This window comes from Aotus nancymaae, unplaced genomic scaffold, assembly GCF_030222135.1.
Source record: "Aotus nancymaae isolate 86718 unplaced genomic scaffold, 86718_ANA_hifiasm-v0.15.2.pri h1tg000019l, whole genome shotgun sequence".
Classification (NCBI taxonomy): Eukaryota; Metazoa; Chordata; class Mammalia; order Primates; family Aotidae; genus Aotus; species Aotus nancymaae.
The window spans coordinates 17110969-17130205 of NW_026988431.1; the positions used below are offsets into that span (position 1 = coordinate 17110969).

General features: G+C 38.7%; 1 protein-coding gene across 5 annotated transcripts in view; it reads left to right on the top strand.

Moving 5' to 3' along the window:
* TNIK (TRAF2 and NCK interacting kinase) overlaps nucleotides 1-19237 on the top strand; it is a 413784-nt gene that overhangs the window by 367031 nt on the left and 27516 nt on the right. For all 5 annotated transcript variants that reach the window (XM_064378648.1, XM_064378646.1, XM_064378644.1 and 2 more), the window contains 3 exons: nucleotides 4081-4265; nucleotides 12579-12708; nucleotides 18760-18924. In XM_064378648.1, the coding sequence (XP_064234718.1) occupies nucleotides 4081-4265; nucleotides 12579-12708; nucleotides 18760-18924 (480 nt within the window). The remainder of the gene's footprint in view (nucleotides 1-4080; nucleotides 4266-12578; nucleotides 12709-18759; nucleotides 18925-19237) is intronic.

Below are 19237 nucleotides of genomic sequence, written 5' to 3' on the forward strand. Positions count from 1 at the left end.
CAGAATACTTTAGGCTTTGAAAAACTGCTTTATTTATTTCAGTGTACTGTACCACACTGGACAGAGATGAGAGGGGGCAATGGATGTATAAGTGATTATAAATAATTGAGGGGCTGTGAGCTGCATACCACAATCTCTGGAGCCATGTGTGGTTGGAAAGCCCTACAGGTGACTAACCCAATCTCTTGAGTATCACTGATCCAAACCACTAAGATAAAGTAGTTCTACCTAACCCAGTGGCTCTCAACCAGGGCTGATTCCTCCACTCCTCCTCCCTTAGGAGACATTTGGCAAAGTCTGTAGACAGTTTTGGTTGTCACAACTTCAAAGTGGGAGGCTGTGGTACTGGCATCTTGTGGATAGAGCAGAGGGGTGCTGCCAAACATCTGTGGTGCACAAGAGAACTCCCTACAACAAAGAATGATCTGACCCAAAATATCCACAGTGCCATAGTTGAGAAACCTTGAACTACACTTTTCTACCTTCTCCATTCACAGGTTTTCGTAGGGCTTCCCTCTCAATGAATGTTTTTGCAATTTAGATAACTGGGATTGAAATGAAAAACCTAAAAATTATTTTTGAAATATTGTTGCTTGTTATTGCTAATTAAATTATTTAACTTTTTATAGAAATTAATTTGGGGGAGTGTACATTAATTTGACATTACTTTCTAATGGAATATGAGATTTTGCAGCATCATCTAATTATTTAGTATTTGAAAATAAATATTCTTTTTTGTTGGCACAATTAAATATGTGACACAAAGATTATATGCATAAGAAAACACTGTTTTATCACTGTTTTTTTATTATGTAGGAATCAAACATTTCAGAGCACATCAATTTAGATTGGATGGAAATTGAGCAATAACTAGGGGTTCAACCCCCTTTTCCCTCAGATGAGGATACTGAAACTAAGTGGCTTGCCCAATGTCATATCTTTAGAGTTCCTAAAAAGAAAATTCGTTTAATACAAAGAGAAAAACAATAGCTAAAAATTTTTAAACAAAATAATAATTCAAAAGTTGAACTAATGTTTGAATAAACTATGTTGTTTCTAAAAAGGGACCTAAAAGAGTGCCTTTTTAGTTAAGGTGTGCATAATTGTTAAATTAAGCTTTGTTGAATGAAAAACTATATCTAGTTGATTCTATAAACTGTTAAGCCTCTTAGCTATCTTCACATTTACTCTGTAGTCAAAAAAAACTTAACATTTTGCCATATTTCTTTTTAAGCTATATATTCTCATAGCTATTTTCATGCTAAATAGCACTTTTGTTTTTTAAAAATTTTTAGCTCCAGTCTTGAGATGGCTAAGTAATAAATTACCACGAAGGCTCATTATATGGAGAAAATTTGTACTGTCAGAGAATAAAATATATGAAAATGGAACTGAACCCAATGGTGTCAATATTAGATTGTGTTTATTTTCTATAACTTTGCTATTATACATTTTTCAATACTGGATGGATAAGAAACAAAACTTCAGCTAAATGCATAGGTTCTTAGCAATGGAAGATTAATTTTCTTTGACTACTGGTATTACTTTTGAATTACTCATTGTTTTTAACTTTTCATAGGGATTTTCATATATGTCTCACCACCAAAGTGTTAATAATTAAAGTAAATTTTCAATTATTTCTAATGTTTCAGGGCAGAGAGCTTTTTAATAACACAGAAGCAAAAAATTCTAATTAAAAGCAAAATTATAAAGCAGTTCAGCACTTTAAAGTGTTTCTAAATACAATAAAAAATCAGAAAATGCATTAGAAAAATTTAGGTCATTTTAACAAGTGAAAGTTTTTTTTAAATCATTAGCCTGTGGATTGAATATTTCTAAAATAATTTTGATTTTTTTAGAATTTCTTTTGTCTTGTTTTGAAATGTCAGAGATACGAAGAATAAAGCTCGGGGGAAAATGTATCATTAGTTAAAATAAATCATAGCCAATAGTATTATATTTTACTCAGAATTATTGACAATAGGAATAAACTCTTTTAAACCATATTCTCTCTTTAACTTATATAAAATGTAATTCTTAATAACAAGTAACATTTTAAATGCTAGATATATTCTTTGATGAGACTTACCACAGTCCTAATATATAGGCATCAAAATATGAAATAAATTTATCTAATTTTTCATTATTTTACTGATTTGGAGGATAATATCCTTTTCTTTCACAGTTTTAACAAACATCTAGACTTTATTTTCCCAAAATACTCAAAAATAGCATACCCTTAACTTTCTTCTTCATTTGATAAAGATAAGCATTGACAATTGCCAGGAGGAAATAAGAAGTAAACGTTGAAATTCACATATTAGCCTTTCCTATTTTGGCTAATTGCCAAAGGAATGAGAAATAAATTTGCATAAAATTATACCTATGTTGTGGATTCCCTCTTCTTTTTATAATATACATGATATTTAAACACAGTTGGGCCTTTTAAATACAATTCTATTTTCACTTTCACAGATGGGGCAAATACATTCACTGAGATTGAGGCATGTGCAAGTGTGCATGTGTGCAAAAGCCCTAGCAAATGTGTTTCTGTATATTATGCAAAGGTTGAATTTTTAGAAGCTTCCTTTTATTTAAGGGGCTCAAATCAGGTGTTATCAAGACAAATTTAAAAGTCATTTTGCTTTCCCTTTGATTTGTAGGAAATTAGAAAGAAATGACCCTTCACTTAACACTATGAATTGTGTAAATTTCTAGACCAAGTAAAACACCTAAAGTGTTTCCTTTCCTAGTGTTAACTAGACTAGTAATGCCTGACATACAAGTGGCAGTAGAGAAATGTAATGTTTTGTTGTATTCTCAAAATAAAATTATAATTTAACTATACACATTTACCACAGCTTTTCTTTTAAACAATTAGGATAGATGACCAAATAGCATTATCACCCAGGTTGCTCTAATCCTACATCAGGTGAATTGGATGCGTACATTTTTGGATTGAAATAAAGAGAGAATATGGCCATAGAAAACTGTGGGATTTAGTATTTTTCAATGAGTTTCTTTCTCCCTAATCCCCTGTCTCTCACTGAATGCTCTGATTCCCACATGGGTCACTAATATAGGGAGAAATGGTAAGACTGATGTCAAATTGCTTTTTCCTCATTTGCATGCTGTGTGCCATGGGCAGTTTAACCCATGCAAATTAGAGCGGCCATGCTTTTGCAGAACTGCTTCCCTCTGCATTGCTTTGAAAGCATGTAAAATAAAAGGTAGTCGGATATTCAGCACACTGCCTGCAGTCTGCCTGGTGATTCAATACCACATCATCACATCCGTAAGACTAAAGGTTTCATCATACTCATGGAAAACTCAAAAATTATCTCTTCCTTTTCGTATTTGCACATTTCATTTTAGTGTTTTCCAACAGGATTTCTGCTAGATGACTGGAATTTCAAACAAAAGAAAATGAAACACCTATTATTTTGGAAGAGAACTCTTTTTGTTGTTGTTGTTCCTCTGTGGCTGTAAATTTCAGTGGCGCTAGGCTTTAGGATGGGCCATGATTCGATGTGGTACCTCTATTCTCCAGGGAATGATGATACACCAAATGAGTCATTGTAGTAGCTGGAACCTTGGGAATTGCTCTGTTCTATGACTGATGCTAGATTTTGGTACAGTACCAATCATAAGAGGGGAAAAGCCATACTGTGGCTTGGGCAGGAGTCCCAGAATACTGGGGTACAATTTCTAATCCCATGTTTTTTCCCATTAACTCTGGGGGTGACCAGCTTCACCTTTCCAAAATAAAATGAGAACCCAATGTTGGTATATATGTGTATACACACAATGCACATACACATATATACACATATATATTCAGAACTGAACAGTCTCAGTCTAGCTATTGGTTTTGAACAAAGTTTAAATTGATTTCATCTTTCTTTTCTAGCTTCTACAAGCTACAAACATCATTTTCTTAGTTCCATGCAGTAACTATGTTTGTCACAGTTTTATATAGAGCTTTTTTTTCTTGTTGCTTAAGCTGGAGCACTGATTTGCTAAGAGATGTAGCTTTGGTCGTATCTACCATTCATATGCTGAATAAACTTTCTTTCATAGGATCTGACGGCATTAGCCAAAGAACTAAGAGAACTCCGGATTGAAGAAACAAACCGCCCAATGAAAAAGGTGACTGATTACTCCTCCTCCAGTGAGGAGTCAGAAAGTAGTGAGGAAGAGGAGGAAGACGGAGAGAGCGAGACCCATGATGGGACAGTGGCTGTCAGTGACATACCCAGACTGATGTAAGAGGACTACTTTTATTTTATTTATTTTTGTTATTATACTTTAAGTTCTGGGGTACATGTGAAGATCATGCAGGTTTGTTACATAGGTACACACGTGCCATGGTGGTTTGTTGCATCCATCATTCCGTCATCTACATTAGGTATTTCTCCAAATGTTATCCCTCCTCAATCCCCCCACCCCCTGCTGTCCCTCCCATTGCCCCCCAGCAGGCCCCAGTGTGTGATGTTCCCCTCCCTGTGTCCCTGTGTTCTCATTGTTCAGCACCCACTTAGGAGTGAGAACATGCTGTGTTTGGTTTTCTGTTCTTGTGTCAGTTTGCTGAGAATGATGGTTTCCAGATTCATCCATGTCCCTGCAAAGGACATGAACTCATCCTTTTACTACTTTTAAAATGTAGACCAGGAGGGGACTAGGTTTCCAAAATAAAAGGACAAAAAATATGAGTTAAATGTAAGGTTGTATATGGGTCTGTGTCAAGGTAAATTGACTTTGGGGATTTCGGTTTTTGTTGGAGCATAGTTCTTATTTCTCTCTATGGACACAATCGCTTAGAATATGTAGCATTTCTGGACTGCATACACTTTACCTATCCATTGCCAATGGATTGACTGCCCTTTTGGTGACTCTTTCTTGCTTCTTTTCATCTCAAGGGCAGACAATATTGACAACGAGACCATTGATACGTGCCCTTCCCCCTAGAACTGAAAGAGTGAAATCATGGGCAATGACATTTAGGGATTAAAATTAACAACATGAAACATACATTTTATTACCACCACTACCGCCAATAAGTAAGGAGAAATGCACAAGCCAGCGTGTGTTACCATCCTAGCAAAAGAATCAGGAGTCAGATAATCATGCAGAGAAAGTTCCAAAATATACCCCGTTATGATTTTCTACTTTATTCTCTTGATGGCTTCTTTTTCTTGATTCATTTTTCTGTGGTCTGTCTTTGTTACATATTTTCTGTCAGTCTCTTTGCAGTTCTCTTTTTATGTGTTTATATGTATATTTATACCTATCTATATTTTTGTTAGTAATTATAGCCTTTTTCTTTCCTTTTTTTTTTTTTAAGGTAAGAGAACAGCTCACTTTTTTTTCCTCATTGGCATGGATCCTGTGAAAGCACCTGTCCTTATGCCCTGTTGCTTCCCCAGTTCATCCCCCCAATAAACACAAGGTGCCCTTGCCCTGGTCTGCTTAAATTTGATAGAATGAGAAGCTATTTTGTCCAACTTCACTCTTCAATCACCTCTATTTCTTTGGCTCAGCTACTAGTATTGATCATCAGATCACACTGACTCTATATAGAAAAGAAGCCATTTCAGGTCATAAATTATTGTCCAATTCATCAAGGATTGGAGAGGCAGGGCTGGACAGTCTACAGGGAATGTTATCTGCTGATTAACCATCATTACATACAAGCAGATCTAAGAGGCAGATCTAATTATCATAGCTGAAAAATCCATACTTATTTTGCTGTTGATGACTCAGTTATTGACAACTGTAAATATGCTAAAATATGACATTTTGAAACAAATGGCATTAAATTGCCTTTTTTAAAATTGCCTTTTAAAAAATTGCCTTTTTAAAAAATAAATAAAATTGTTCTAGAGGCAAAATCACTAATCCAGATCATTTCTGCAAAACATGCTGGCCCTTTTAGTTTTTGTCTTGACTCAGAATTGCTTAATTCTTTTGACAGATGTTTTGAACTCCTTTTAAGCACTGAGCATGCAAGTATCAGGATGAGAGTAGAATATGAAATTAAAAGATTGCTAAAACTCTCAATATATGTTAGCCATCTTGCAGAGGGCTTTGAGAGATTTGCTAAGTTCGTACTTGGATTTTGTCTTCCAGAAGTTTATATTCTAGTTGGAGAATGACAAAATTACGCATGGAAAACTTCAGGCTAATATAAATATTTGGAGAAACAACCGAAGACAGTTTGGGAAATATGTTAATTAGCATTTGGGTTTTAGGTCCCCTATCATATTTTGCAAGGCTATTAATGGTATTCACCCTCCTACCTTTAAAGGCAAATCTAGGACTTATTCCCCACTGCAGAAACACCCACCTTTCTAAAATTTCCTGAATAGACCATGCTGCACTTCTGTCTGCTGTCTAGCACTTTCCTGTTCCTTTAGAAATCACCTACTCACAGCCCTGCTTGCACAGGTAGAGCCTGTCCCCTCTTCTGTGCTACCACTGTATCTCGTGTGTATTCCTGCATCTTCATGAAGTGCCTTGAATCAGGATTGTTTATTATGTCTTTGTCTCCTTTTCTGGACTAGGATATCTTTCAGAGTAAGGGTTGTGCCTTACTCATCTCTCTTACCCTGAACCAGTTGCATGGTATCTGGAATACAGTGGGTCTTCAGTGACTATGATTTACATTTGATTGCACTGATTTGAAATTGCAAGTTCTGACTCTGAAGAAGGGTTTATAGCCTAATTCTCTGCAAATAATTATCAGCAAGATTTAAAAAAAACAAAACCTGAGGTAATATTAGAATCATAAGCAGGGGGAGGAGTTGAAGTAAAGACACAGGAAGTTGAGTTTGATGAGAATGTATGGTATATGGCATGGAGGGGAGTCTGGACTAGTGAAATCAGACCAAGAAGTATGTACTTTATTATGTAGCCATTGGAAACCACTGAACGTATCTTGAATTCAGTATTATATTTGAGAGAGATCGTTTCAGCAAGACGATTTGAAAAGGGAACAGACTAGAGACTGGTAAAGCAATTCAGAGACTGTTACTATAATCTATGTAAGAAATAATAAACTGAGGCTATCATGGAATGCTGATAGTGGAGGCAAGACTTGACGTGGTTCTTAAGGGACTGGTAAATTTTAGATGGAAATGGTCATCCATTAAAGAACATTTAAAATATGTGGTTACGTATGTGAGAAAAGAAAGGTACAAGTGTATGTGTGTACGTTTACTTCAGTTTGTAAATATGTGTATTTTTATATTGCATATAAAATATATATAGTCTGTTCTACAATATGATGGTTGCATGCCTGAGAAATTTCACACTATTAAAAGTATATTATAAAACAAGTTTATTTAGGATTGAGTATTTGGGGGCCACAGTGCCTCTTGCATACATTATTACCTTTATTTTCTTTCGCTACGGTAAACCTCTATATTTTGTGCTATATATTTTTAAAGCAGAAAACAAAAATATGTTGTGGCACAGTTCCCACCATGAAGTAAACACAGAAGAGTTTCTCAGAAAGGGAGCACTAGCCATTTGGACAAACAGCCATGGTTTCTGATGTTTAAAACAATAGCTTTTTTCTATGGTACTATGCTGGTTTTGCACGTATTTGATAAGATATAACTTATGAGTGTGCACTTAGCTAAGTTTGTATTCCCTAACCAACCAATTGCACTATTTCCCAATTCCTCATGCATAGAAAAATAATGAGTGGAGGGAAATACGCCAGAATTAAAAAGGTGATTACCTCTGGGTAATATAGTTATGAGAGATTTTTATTTTATGTATATCCCCAATTATATGGAGGGCATGTACTACTTTATAATCAGGAAAAAAAGAATAAAATCTTTATAGAATAAAAAAATGGAAGGAAAGGCATTTAATTTGATTTGCATCACATCAACCAAACCAAAGAGGCAACTTTTTGTATTAGTATCGTCCCTCAAATACCAGCACATGCTCCCAAAGGGAAGATTTCTCCACTGTAAAATGATTCTTTTATTTATCTTTTCTTTTTTCTATTCTGTACCCTTTGGAAGGAAGCCACTATGCACAGTCTACACTTAAGGAGTGGGGAATCATGCTTCCCTCCTGTAGGGTTGAGTAGCTACATAATTTATTTAGAATTCTTCTGTACAGATTTGTCTCCTCCACTTATTAATTTATTCTATCATTTATAACAGTATAGAGTCATGGACATAATACTTCTTTATTTTGTTGCTCAAATTTTCCAGTTTTGACCATTGGGAGCTCTTTCAGTTAGCTCCTGTGCCTCTTTGACTGACATACCACCATCAAGTGTGTATTGGTGTGCATGTACATGTGTGTGCATTTGAACACTCTTTACTTTCTGATACTATAAGATGCTCCAATCCAGACTAATTTTATATATTTCCTACACCAGTCCTGGAATCAGCTACTTCTTCAGTAAGCCCTGATTCCTTTTATTGGAAGATGATATTAGAAACCAATATCTAGGCACCCAGTGTGCTCATTGCTACTACAATGCCACTTGTTTTAGGCCCTCTCAGCTAACGGAGCAAGGAAATACAGCATGTGTACATTAACCCATGTATATATGAATATTTACAAATATTTCTGTATATAGCCATCTGTATCTGTATTAAGCTAAACATGAATTCACACTGACATCTCCAATTAATCCATTACAACAATATGGATCATTCTTACCTCCTCCCCTTTCTTATTTATAAATTTCCATTCTGACAGTCAGCAACCTGGCTTCTGCCATCAACCACTGTATTAGTCAATTTTCATACTGCTATGAAGAAATACCTGAGAGTGGGTAATTTATAAAGAAAAAGAGGTTTAATGGACTCACAGTTTCACATGGCTGGAGAGGCCTCACAATCATGGTGGAAGGCGAAGGAGGAACAAAGGCATATCTTACATGGCGGCAGGCAAGAGAGCATGTGCAGGGAAACTGCCCTTTATAAAACCATCGGCTCTTGTGAGACTTAGTCACTATCACAAGAACAGCACAGGCAAAACTCACCTTTGTGATTCAAATACATATCTGAATAGATTTTTTGTTATTCTATGATAACTACCCAATTATAAGAAAATTATTTTGGCACATCCTAGTGAACTCAATTCCATAAGATTGCAAATCTTAACATTGGTTGTTCAGGACATTTTAAATATGCAAATAATATCCTGATAGCCAATTACTCGTCAATTCACAGAAGAGCTATATTTTGACAATAAGCCTGAATGAACTCTCTGCTAGACATTAAACAAAGCACTTGACCCAAGATCTTCAATGATTTAATAAACATTAGGTGCTACCTACATTCCAGGCACCATGCTTGGCACTGAAGATACCAACATTAATGAGATCTGATCATTGCAGGACTGTGTGTTGAATGCAATGGCAGAGATACACAAAGGGCAATGTGGAGGCAGAGTGGAGAGCCATCTGAACTGTTCCAGTGAGGCTGGAATGGGTTTGGAGGTACCTGAACTATAAAGAATGAGTTAGCCAGAGGGAGGCAGAGAATAGAAAAGAATCTGGCCGGGCGCGGTGGCTCACACCTGTAATCCCAGCACTTTGGGAGGCCAAGGCGAGTGGATCATGAGGTCAACAGATCGAGACCATCTTGGTCAACATGGTGAAACCCCATCTCTACTAAAAATACAAAAAAAAAAAAAATTAGCTGGGCATGGTGGCGCGTGCCTGTAATCCCAGCTACTCAGGAGGCTGAGGCAGGAGAATTGCCTGAACCCAGGAGGTGGAGGTTGCGGTGAGCTGAGATCGCACCATTGCACTCCAGCCTGGGTAACAAGAGCGAAACTCCATCTCAAAAAAAAAAAAAAAAAGAATCTTCCAGGTAGAGTGGGCAGGCTAAAGTCACCAGGGATTTTCTAGCATAATGTGCATAGGAAACTAGTATAAGTTAAATGCTGGTACAGTTAGAAGTTGGGGCAGGATTTTATTTAAAAATCGGGTTAGTGAGACAGTCAGGAACCAGATAATGGAAGGCTTGTAAGCCACAGTAAGGAGCTTCAAGTTTATCCTGTGGTCGATGAGGAGCTACTGAACATTGAAAGTAGAAGAGTGACTCGGACTTCATCAGACCTGTGTTTTGGAGGACTTGCTTTTGCAGCTGTGAGGTGGATAGGACTGGAGATGGGGTGGCCAGCAAAATAACCGTTGTTCAGGTAACAGAAGAAGCAGGTCTGACTAGGACAGGAGAATTTGATTGTGCAAGCATCAGCCTGGCAGATACTACCAGGCCAATAGAGCCCCTGACAATAGCAATAAATGCCTGTCTGAAAAAAAAGAAAAGCGGCTCCCATCATGGAAGTCTCTTGATAAATACTTCATTGATTTATTGGCTTTATATTATTTTGTCCCAAACAAGAGGAAGGAAGGAAGGAAGGAAGGAAGGAGGGAGGGAGGGAGGGAGGGAGGGAGGGAGGGAGGGAGGGAAGGAAGGAAGGAAAGGAGAGAGAGAGGAGAGCAAGAAAGAAAATGAAAGATTCACACAAGATAAACAAATGAGTGAAGAAATGATAGTCTGAAAACTATGATTTACTATTCTATCAAAATACCAGGAATTCCTTTTTTTTCCATGTCTCTGGAACACTATTAAAAGTTCCTTTCGGATGGATGAAGCTGGAAACCATCATTCTCAGTAAACTGACACAAGAACAGAAAACCAAACACCACATGTTCTCACTCATAAGTGGTTGTTGAACAATGAGACACATGGACACAGGGAGGGGAACATCACACACCAGGGCCTAGGAGGGGTGGGGGGCTAGGGGAGGAATAGCAAGGGGTGGGGGGATTGAAGAGGAATAGCATTAGGAGAAATACCTAATGTAGATGACAGGGCAATGGATGCAGAAAACCACCTCCATGGCACATGTATACCTATGTAACAAACCTGCACGATCTGCACATGTACCCCAGAACTTAAAGTATAATAAATAAATTTTTAAAAATAAATGAAAGTTCCTTTCTAGGAATGAAATGTTGAAAATGAAAATGGCTCTTTGGAATCTCTTCCTTAACACATCAGTTCTAGCCCATATTTAGATTCATTCAATCCGCTGCTCCAGTTTAGTAATTGCAATGTAAGTTTCTTACTATACATTTTCTTGTCTGGACTCATCCTGTCATCTTTTCACCCATCTGTTTTGGATAAAAATCCTTGAAATATGTCTTTCTCTGCCCCCGGAGACATCATAAATCTGGTGTAATTCTTGTCTCTTAGATGGATGATTCCAGTAATTCTTTGGACTTTCATAAGATCCAAGAGGCCAGAGATATTTTTAAATATATAAGAAACAATGAAAAAGAATGAAATGATGAAAGTTGCAATTAATATGCCTAGAGAGAAATAAGCCTTATAACTTTCCTATTTTTAGAAAACCCACTTTAAAAGAGAGGTAGATGCTAAAATAGAGCAACAAGTATTGCATTAACAACCAAAATCCTTCCAGAAGCCATGTCGTACCAACCTCAACCTGTGGTTGAACCACATGACCTGTGCAGTTCTCAATTGCCCTGAGCTCCTAAATCAGAGAAATTCTGTCATGCAAATGAGGCACTCCTGAGAGAATGGAGCTCACTACGGGCAGTTATCACTTTGTGAGCCCTCGCACTGTGCTCTGTGCTATGGAACATAGGAAACATCCATCTGTGTTCTCAGGGAGTATGTAGAGATCCTGTTACCTTCTCTCATTATGCTGTAAACACGATAGCAAAAAAAGAACTGAAAATAAGTATACCACCATGCAGGATGATTGCAGAGGCTGAATGTTGTTTAAGTTAAACCTCCTAGTTAATGGATGCCCCAGTAAGCCAGAAAGTTCTTAGTAGATATTTCTTTTTTATAGAAGCATAAAGTCCATGGATCAATTGATTATTTTTTGCATCCGTAGTATGTGCCAACTCTAGGCTGGGTACTGGGCATATATAATAATGAGAAAAGAGACAAGGACTCTGCCCTCACAAGCAATGAGAGGGAAGGAGAAAGAGAGAATCCAAAAGATAAGATAACTGCAAATTGTGATGAGAACTATTAAGGAAAAAGAGTGAAGAGAAAAGGAGAGGGGCTGTTGGGATAAGACAAAGGTGATACGAGTAGACTTCCCACAGAAAGCATCATGTAAGATGAATGACAGGGAACCAACCAAGGCCAGAATGCAAAGAGCTTTCCAGGCAGAAGTAACGACATGTATAAAAGTAGGTCAGGGTGTCTGCTGGTCAAAGAAGGAGGCTAGAGTTGGGGAGATCGTGCAGAGCCTGGTGACTTCTGGTGCCAGCTTCAGTGGTTTTTCCATGTAAAGCCAAACACTTGCTCAGGCTGGCTACTGGGCAGAGTATAGGCTAAGAGGGATGCTGCAAAAGTGGGGCCAGTCCAGACATCAGCACACATTAAAATTAATATGAAATGTTCTTAAGACGACTGACATGTACACTTAAAATTGGTACAAGGGTAGATTTTATGTTATTAATATGTATGTTTTACCATAACAAAAATAACATGGACAGGAAACAGATAATATTTAACATATGTTACCATGAATGTTGTTCCTTCTCATCTCAGACCAACAGGAGCTCCAGGGAGCAATGAGCAGTACAATGTGGGAATGGTGGGGACGCATGGGCTGGAGACCTCTCATGCGGACACTTTCAGCGGCAGTATTTCAAGAGAAGGAACTTTGATGATTAGAGAGGTAAGTTGGTATAAAAACTGTCATCAGAGTTTTTAATCTGTCATCTGTCAACAGAGGAAGTACATTTCTTAGGTGGTTTTTACATTAAAGCTTTGACAGAGACTGGGGAATTGTTGGAGGGAGAACCTGTGCTTCTAAATAGTTGAGTGATTTTAATTGTCTGCTGCCTTCTTTCCTGTATTCTTCTAAGCTTTGGCAGTGTGACTTAATTACATTAGTCCTGACTCTTCAGTAGGAGCTATCCAAGTCAGAATATGGATTTTGGGCCTGAGGATATAAAACTGCAAACCCAGAGGTCTTCTACAACAGGAAAACAGAGATGAATAGTCTCTCTGAATAGCATCATTGGCCTTGTTATGTCCCTTCTCCCCATGGTTTTATCTTTGTGGATTTCATATAGAAAATGCTCAGTAGTTCTAAGAAAGGATGATATCATCTTATCTAGTTAAATTGATATTAAAATGACCATTAAGCTATTTTATTGAAAGAACAAAGAAATACACAGACCTACTTCAAAAATATACCTTGGCACTTTGAATTTTTTTAAGCTCTGGAACATCATTTCATTTGAGGGCTGCTCATGTTCCCTTTCATCTGTCCTTCTGACATGTAGTAACTCCCCACTGTGTCCATGCTAGCTGGAAAGACCCTGACAAATTAAAATCAGTCTTGTCTTCTTTTTCACTTTATCATCACCATGCAATTTTGAGTGTAGATCTTTACTTGGAAGGAAAGAAATAGTTGAGAACATTGGGCAAATGTTACCTGACCTTTCCCTGCATCCATCTATAAAATTTTATAAATAATAGCATACGACTTACAAGATGGTTGCGATTTTGAGTTAGTAAATATAAGCATTCAATGAGTGTTAACTATTTTATTTTATTTCACTCTCTCCTTAGAGTTGAATTCCCCTTTTGCTTGTTATCACCATCCAGTCCTCCCTCTGAAACATAAACATATGTCATCTGTTTTTCCTCTTCAGCCAGGACACAGTTGGGAAACTCTATGGCAGACTTTCCTCTCTAAAAAGGCAAAAGGCTTCTCACTTTTGTAAGAAAGAAAGGAACAGTAGTTTTTAGATGAATAAGGCCTTTGAAATAATAATTGGCAGTGGGGCTATAACTGGAAGACTAGTTCATGAAGCAACTTGCTAGAATTTCATTTTATGGCCTTGTAGAATCTTTCAAGTAGGCTTTAAAGAGTCCTTTCACATATGCCTGAAATGAAAAATGGACTTGGCTGCTGAAATTGACATTGTGTAGTGCTGGTATATAAATATCCCAATGTGGTTAATGGATAATTTCAATGGAAGTATAGAAGGCTTCTCTCCCTATAACTTACCACTTGGGAAAACATGAGGGAGAATGTTCTGGAGTGAGTTGCCATTTGACTCCAGATAAAAGGACTCCAATTTCTAATGTGGTTTAAAATTTGCTTGAGTCTTTAGGACAGAGTCAATACCTGCAAGTAGACATTTGGAGCCACATTTTCAGTTTGTTGCCAGCCACACCCAAATGGCTCCATGTTATTTATAGCACTCCGGTATTCTATGACCACAGCCTGTCACTTTGAAAATAGCACTTGTCAGTGTCTTATAGGAATTTGATCTATTAAGGACCCCAACATCTTTCTGTCCTCTCACTTTCTAATTCTGCCTTCCTCAAATGTGGGTTTTTAAAATAAAAAAAACTGTATTAAATGGGCTTCTCCAGAGACAGAGAATATTTATATATGTAGAGAGAGACAGACTACTTTATTTCTTTATTTTTTGTTTGTTTCTTGGTTTTTGTTTTTGGAGACGGAGTCTCGCTCTATCACCCAGGCTGGAGTGCAGTGGCGCAATCTCGGCTAACTGCAACCTCTGCCTCCCAGGTTCAAACAGTTCTCCTACCTTAGCCTCCCGAGTACACCCCCATGCCTGGCTAATTTTTTGTATTTTAGTAGAGATGGGGTTTCACCATGTTGCCCAGGCTGGTCTTGAACTCCTGAGCTTAGGCAATCCACCCGCCTTGGCCTCCCAAATTGCTACGATTACTGGCATGAGCCATCACACCCGGCCAAGAGACTGCTTAATTTTGAGGATGTAGCTCATAAAATACAGAGGCTGAGAAGTCCCATGATCTGCCATCTGCAAGCTGGAGACCGAGGGAAGCCGTTGATATAAATCCCAATCTGAAGCTGGGTGAAAATGAGATGAAATGTCCCATTTGAACCAGTGGAGAAGAAAAAAAGGGAGAAAATTCCTTCTTGCTCTGCCTTTTGTTCTGTTCAGGGCCCCAGAAGACTAGATGATGCCCATCCAATTTGAAAAGGGCAATCTATTTTACTGAGTCTACCAATTAAACTCTAATTGCATCCAGAAACACTTACATACACACCAGAAAAAAATGTTTCACCTAGGCACCCCATGGCTCAGTCAAGCTGACACATGAAATTAACCATCATCAAACCTTGAATTGAAAATTACTAAAAGTATATGTTTTAACAAGATAAATACAGATTAAAGTTTACCCCTGACAAAATAAGAAAATAAAATAAAAACTTACTATAATAAGATTTAACTTATAGGGTGCTATTAGCACAGTTCTCCAAGATGAACATTAAGGAGAACTCACTCATCTTGTCATTCTCATGGAGTGGACTAGATGGTTCTATAAGAACATACTGCTCTAACACTCGTGATCTTGTCAGATGCACAAATTTCCTCTTGCAGTACATACCCTTACCCCATGGCTCTACCTATCCCTATCCTAGAGCTCCACAGGACCACTTTTTACTCAGTTCTAGAATACACCACACCAGCTGCAGCTGCCATTTTGTCCATGGAAGCCCATCTGCTGGAAGAGGTATTTTGCATTCTCCACTGCTGCCCATACTTCACCAAGCAGGTCCCTGTGCTCAATCTTCCTTTTCTCCTACAAGCCTCTACTGGGACTCCACAGCACCTTCCTGGTATCAGCTGTTATCTCTTCAGTGATGATCCTCCTCACTCAATCAGAACACTAGCTTGTCATCATGGAGGCTCTTTTGGTTACAAGTAATGAGTAAAAGAACCCACTTACTATAGAGTAAGCAAAAAAAAAAAAAAGGAATTTTTTTAAGTAGGGAGAGGGTAGATATCAGAAATGAGGGAGTAAAGGAAGATTTTGGATATTTCATGGAAGGAACCCAAAGGTAAAAGTGAGCTGAGCCTCTTTGAAGGACTGAAACAGACAGGAGCTCAGGCAGCATCTCATGGGCAGATCTCTGGCTCTCTCGCTGCCTATCTCTCTTTACCCTGATCTCTGTTTTCTTCCACATTTCTCCTTTGTTCTTCTCTCTCTTCACAGAAGAGCTTTCTCTCCCTCTGCGTGCTCCTGCTCTCACTTCATTGCGAGATGTTCACCACATCCCAGTTCAACTGCCAGCAGAAATGGACCCATGTCTCTCTGGCTTAATATTAATTTCCAGTGGGAATCTGGTCTCTCTTGGCTCAGGCGTCCACTCCTGATTCAATCAGCTGTGACCAGGAGTAGGCCCCCTAATGCAACAGTGCAACCCAGAGCACCTGGGCTCTGCCACAAGACAGCTGGGTTCAAACCACTTAGAACCCATGTCACTTAAGGCAAGATAATTGATGGAATGTCATATATAAAGTGTTTAGCACAGTTCTTGGCATGTGTTGGTACACAGAACATCTTTGTGCCAATCCCCATGAGAATGGTGAGAAAGATGAGACATTATTGGGGTTCTGTTAATGAGGTTCTAGAGGGCAAGGCTTTTACACATCTGTCTTTGTGTTTCCAGTACAGTATTTGGCACACAGAAAGTGTTTAATAAGAAGGTGTTGGTGGAGTGAACAAAAGGGTGATGACTCAGAAGTGGGCAGATTCAGAGCCTACTACTGGATTCTTTTAAGCTTCTGACTATCTGAGCCACTTCCCCTTGTTAGCCTCTCTGAGTCTTTCTTTGACAACCAGTATGTCTGCATCAGTTTTTGGCTTGAAAAAGAGTGCTGCTGATACAAGAGAGACCAAAAAAATTCTAAAGAGATGTGATTTATGCTAAAGAGAAGTTTGAGGAAATGTTTAAAAGCTTTTCAGTATTTGAACAGAAGTTAAAAGAAAGGAGAAATGGCCCAGTACACATGAAATAGTGCACAATAAGATGTATTAGGACTGAACTTTCTAAATGTCATTCAGAAAAGGAAATGCTCAACTCTAAGAATAGGCACTAATGCAAGCTACTGCTGGGCACTGTGACAAAATGAATCCAGAAAGTGCCCCTCTCCAGGACAGCTTGTAGTCCAGGAGCATGTTGCCAAGAAACCTAGAGGATACTCGGCTTTCCAGTTATCTCTCACGCTTCCTGGAAACATCAATTGCATGTACCATTACAGGAGCTTGGGAGTGTTTCATCTAAAAAAAGAAAGAAAAAAGAAAAAAGAAGCGCCTTCTTTCACTTGCAGCCAGAGGCAGGTGCAGAGCTATAATTGTAACTCCATGACAAGCTCTAGAAGTAAAAAGCCAGGCTGGTGACATGGTCAAAGGAACAGCATGAACCCTTGCATGTGCCAGCTCCCAAGAGCGTAGCGAATGTGCCTGCTTTGTTCCCAGCTGTTCCATGTTCAGTAGAATGCTTTACACTTAGTAGGCACTAAAAAATATTGGGTCAATGAATGAAAGAAAGAAGGCAGAGAGGGAAATTATTACTTAATCAGGTCTGCTCTAAGAATCCTCAATGAACCAGCTGCATAAAAGTTAAATCAAAAAGTGTAACTCTAGTCAGTCCTACAATGTGGGCACTGGCTTTTGGAAACCAGAGTTGTCTTTTAATCCTGTCTTTCCTCCCCAGGATTTTTTGGCAGAGACTGTTCTCCAGCGCAATGGTTTCCAAACTTGTTAGGTCATGTAATCCTATCAGTAACAACTGTAGAGCATGCCACCTAATACAGTGTATTTAGTCACAAATCATGCATTTTTTCTATTGCACTAATATTACATACACTATAAAATACCTTTGGCCGGGCACAGTGGCTCATGCCTGTAATTCCAGCACTTTGGGAGGTCAAGGTGGTAGGTAGATCACAAGGTCAGGAGTTTGAGGCCAGCCTGACCAACATGGTAAAACCCCATCTCTACTAAAAATACAAAAATTATCTGGGCTTGGTGGCATGTACCTGTAATCCCAAGAGCCTGAGGCAGGAGAATGGTTTGAACCCAGGAGGCGGAGGTTGCAGTGAGCCGAGATCACGCCACTGCACTCCAACCTGGGAGATAGAGTGAGACTCCATTAAAAAAAAAAAAAAAAGGACATTAAAAAGGGTTCTAGAAGTGATGTTTTAAATGCTTTGCTAGTCATGATGACTTTATTTTGTTACTGCCTACATCACAAAGCACCACAGTTATTTATTGAGACATTAAACATTTATGATAGTAGTTGTAAATCCATATTTTCAAATAGTATTCTAGATCAGGTCAATATATTTGGAACTCCTGACAGATCTGATTAGTTAATCACTGTTTTGACCTTGTGAATGACAAAGAGCCCTGTGAGTTGTGTTAAGTCTGGTCTCTGCACTTTCTTGAAGTATTCCACACTCCAGAGCATGTGGATTATCTCACTGCTTCTTTTCAGCAACATTTTGAGTCATTTCTCTGTTGTGTAGGTTTGTTTCATTGTAACCTGGTAATATGTTCTGTAAATACAATTAAGGGGCACATGCGTACAGCACAAGCACTACAAAAGAGGAGCTTACCAGTGTGGGCCGTGCTCAGCCCCTCCCCTTTGTGGCATCTCCCTCTGCACATGGGACCCCCATGCCGTATATGACCACTGTCTGTACCTCATGCAGGAACATAAGGCTTCAGGGTCAATCCATAAACTAAACATTGGCAAAGCTTAATTTCTTTTTTATTTTCTTATGTAAAATAGAAATTTGAATATCACCTATTCAGGCTCTAGTGGATTGATTTAGAGCCCCGTATACCTATGTTGGGTTAGGGCTGATGTCACCCTATGGCCTTTTTCCTCCCTCTCTAACTGCCCCCACGTGCTATTCCCCCTCAGACATCTGGAGAGAAGAAGCGATCTGGCCACAGTGACAGCAATGGCTTTGCTGGCCACATCAACCTCCCTGACCTGGTGCAGCAGAGCCATTCTCCAGCTGGAACCCCGACTGAGGGCCTGGGGCGTGTCTCAACCCATTCCCAGGAGATGGACTCTGGGACTGAAGTAGGTGCTGGGCAACAGCTGACATAACAGTTCTGCTGTCCTTCCTGGGTTTCTAAAACCATGATCTCTTCAAGAACGAGGTTTTGCCAAGCTCCTTGAAACTTGGGTGGTTGGTTTCTACTATAGAGCTGCTTGTGCAGATACTCAAATAGAGAAATCATAGAAGCAGAGCAGTGAAAAGTTCTCGAATATGATCTGAACCAATACCTGTTTCTACAGATGAGTGTACTGAGGTTCATAGGGGTTGAGTGACTGGCCTAAGACACACAGTTGGTTTGTCACGGATCTAAGACCAGAACTGGGTCCTCCTATC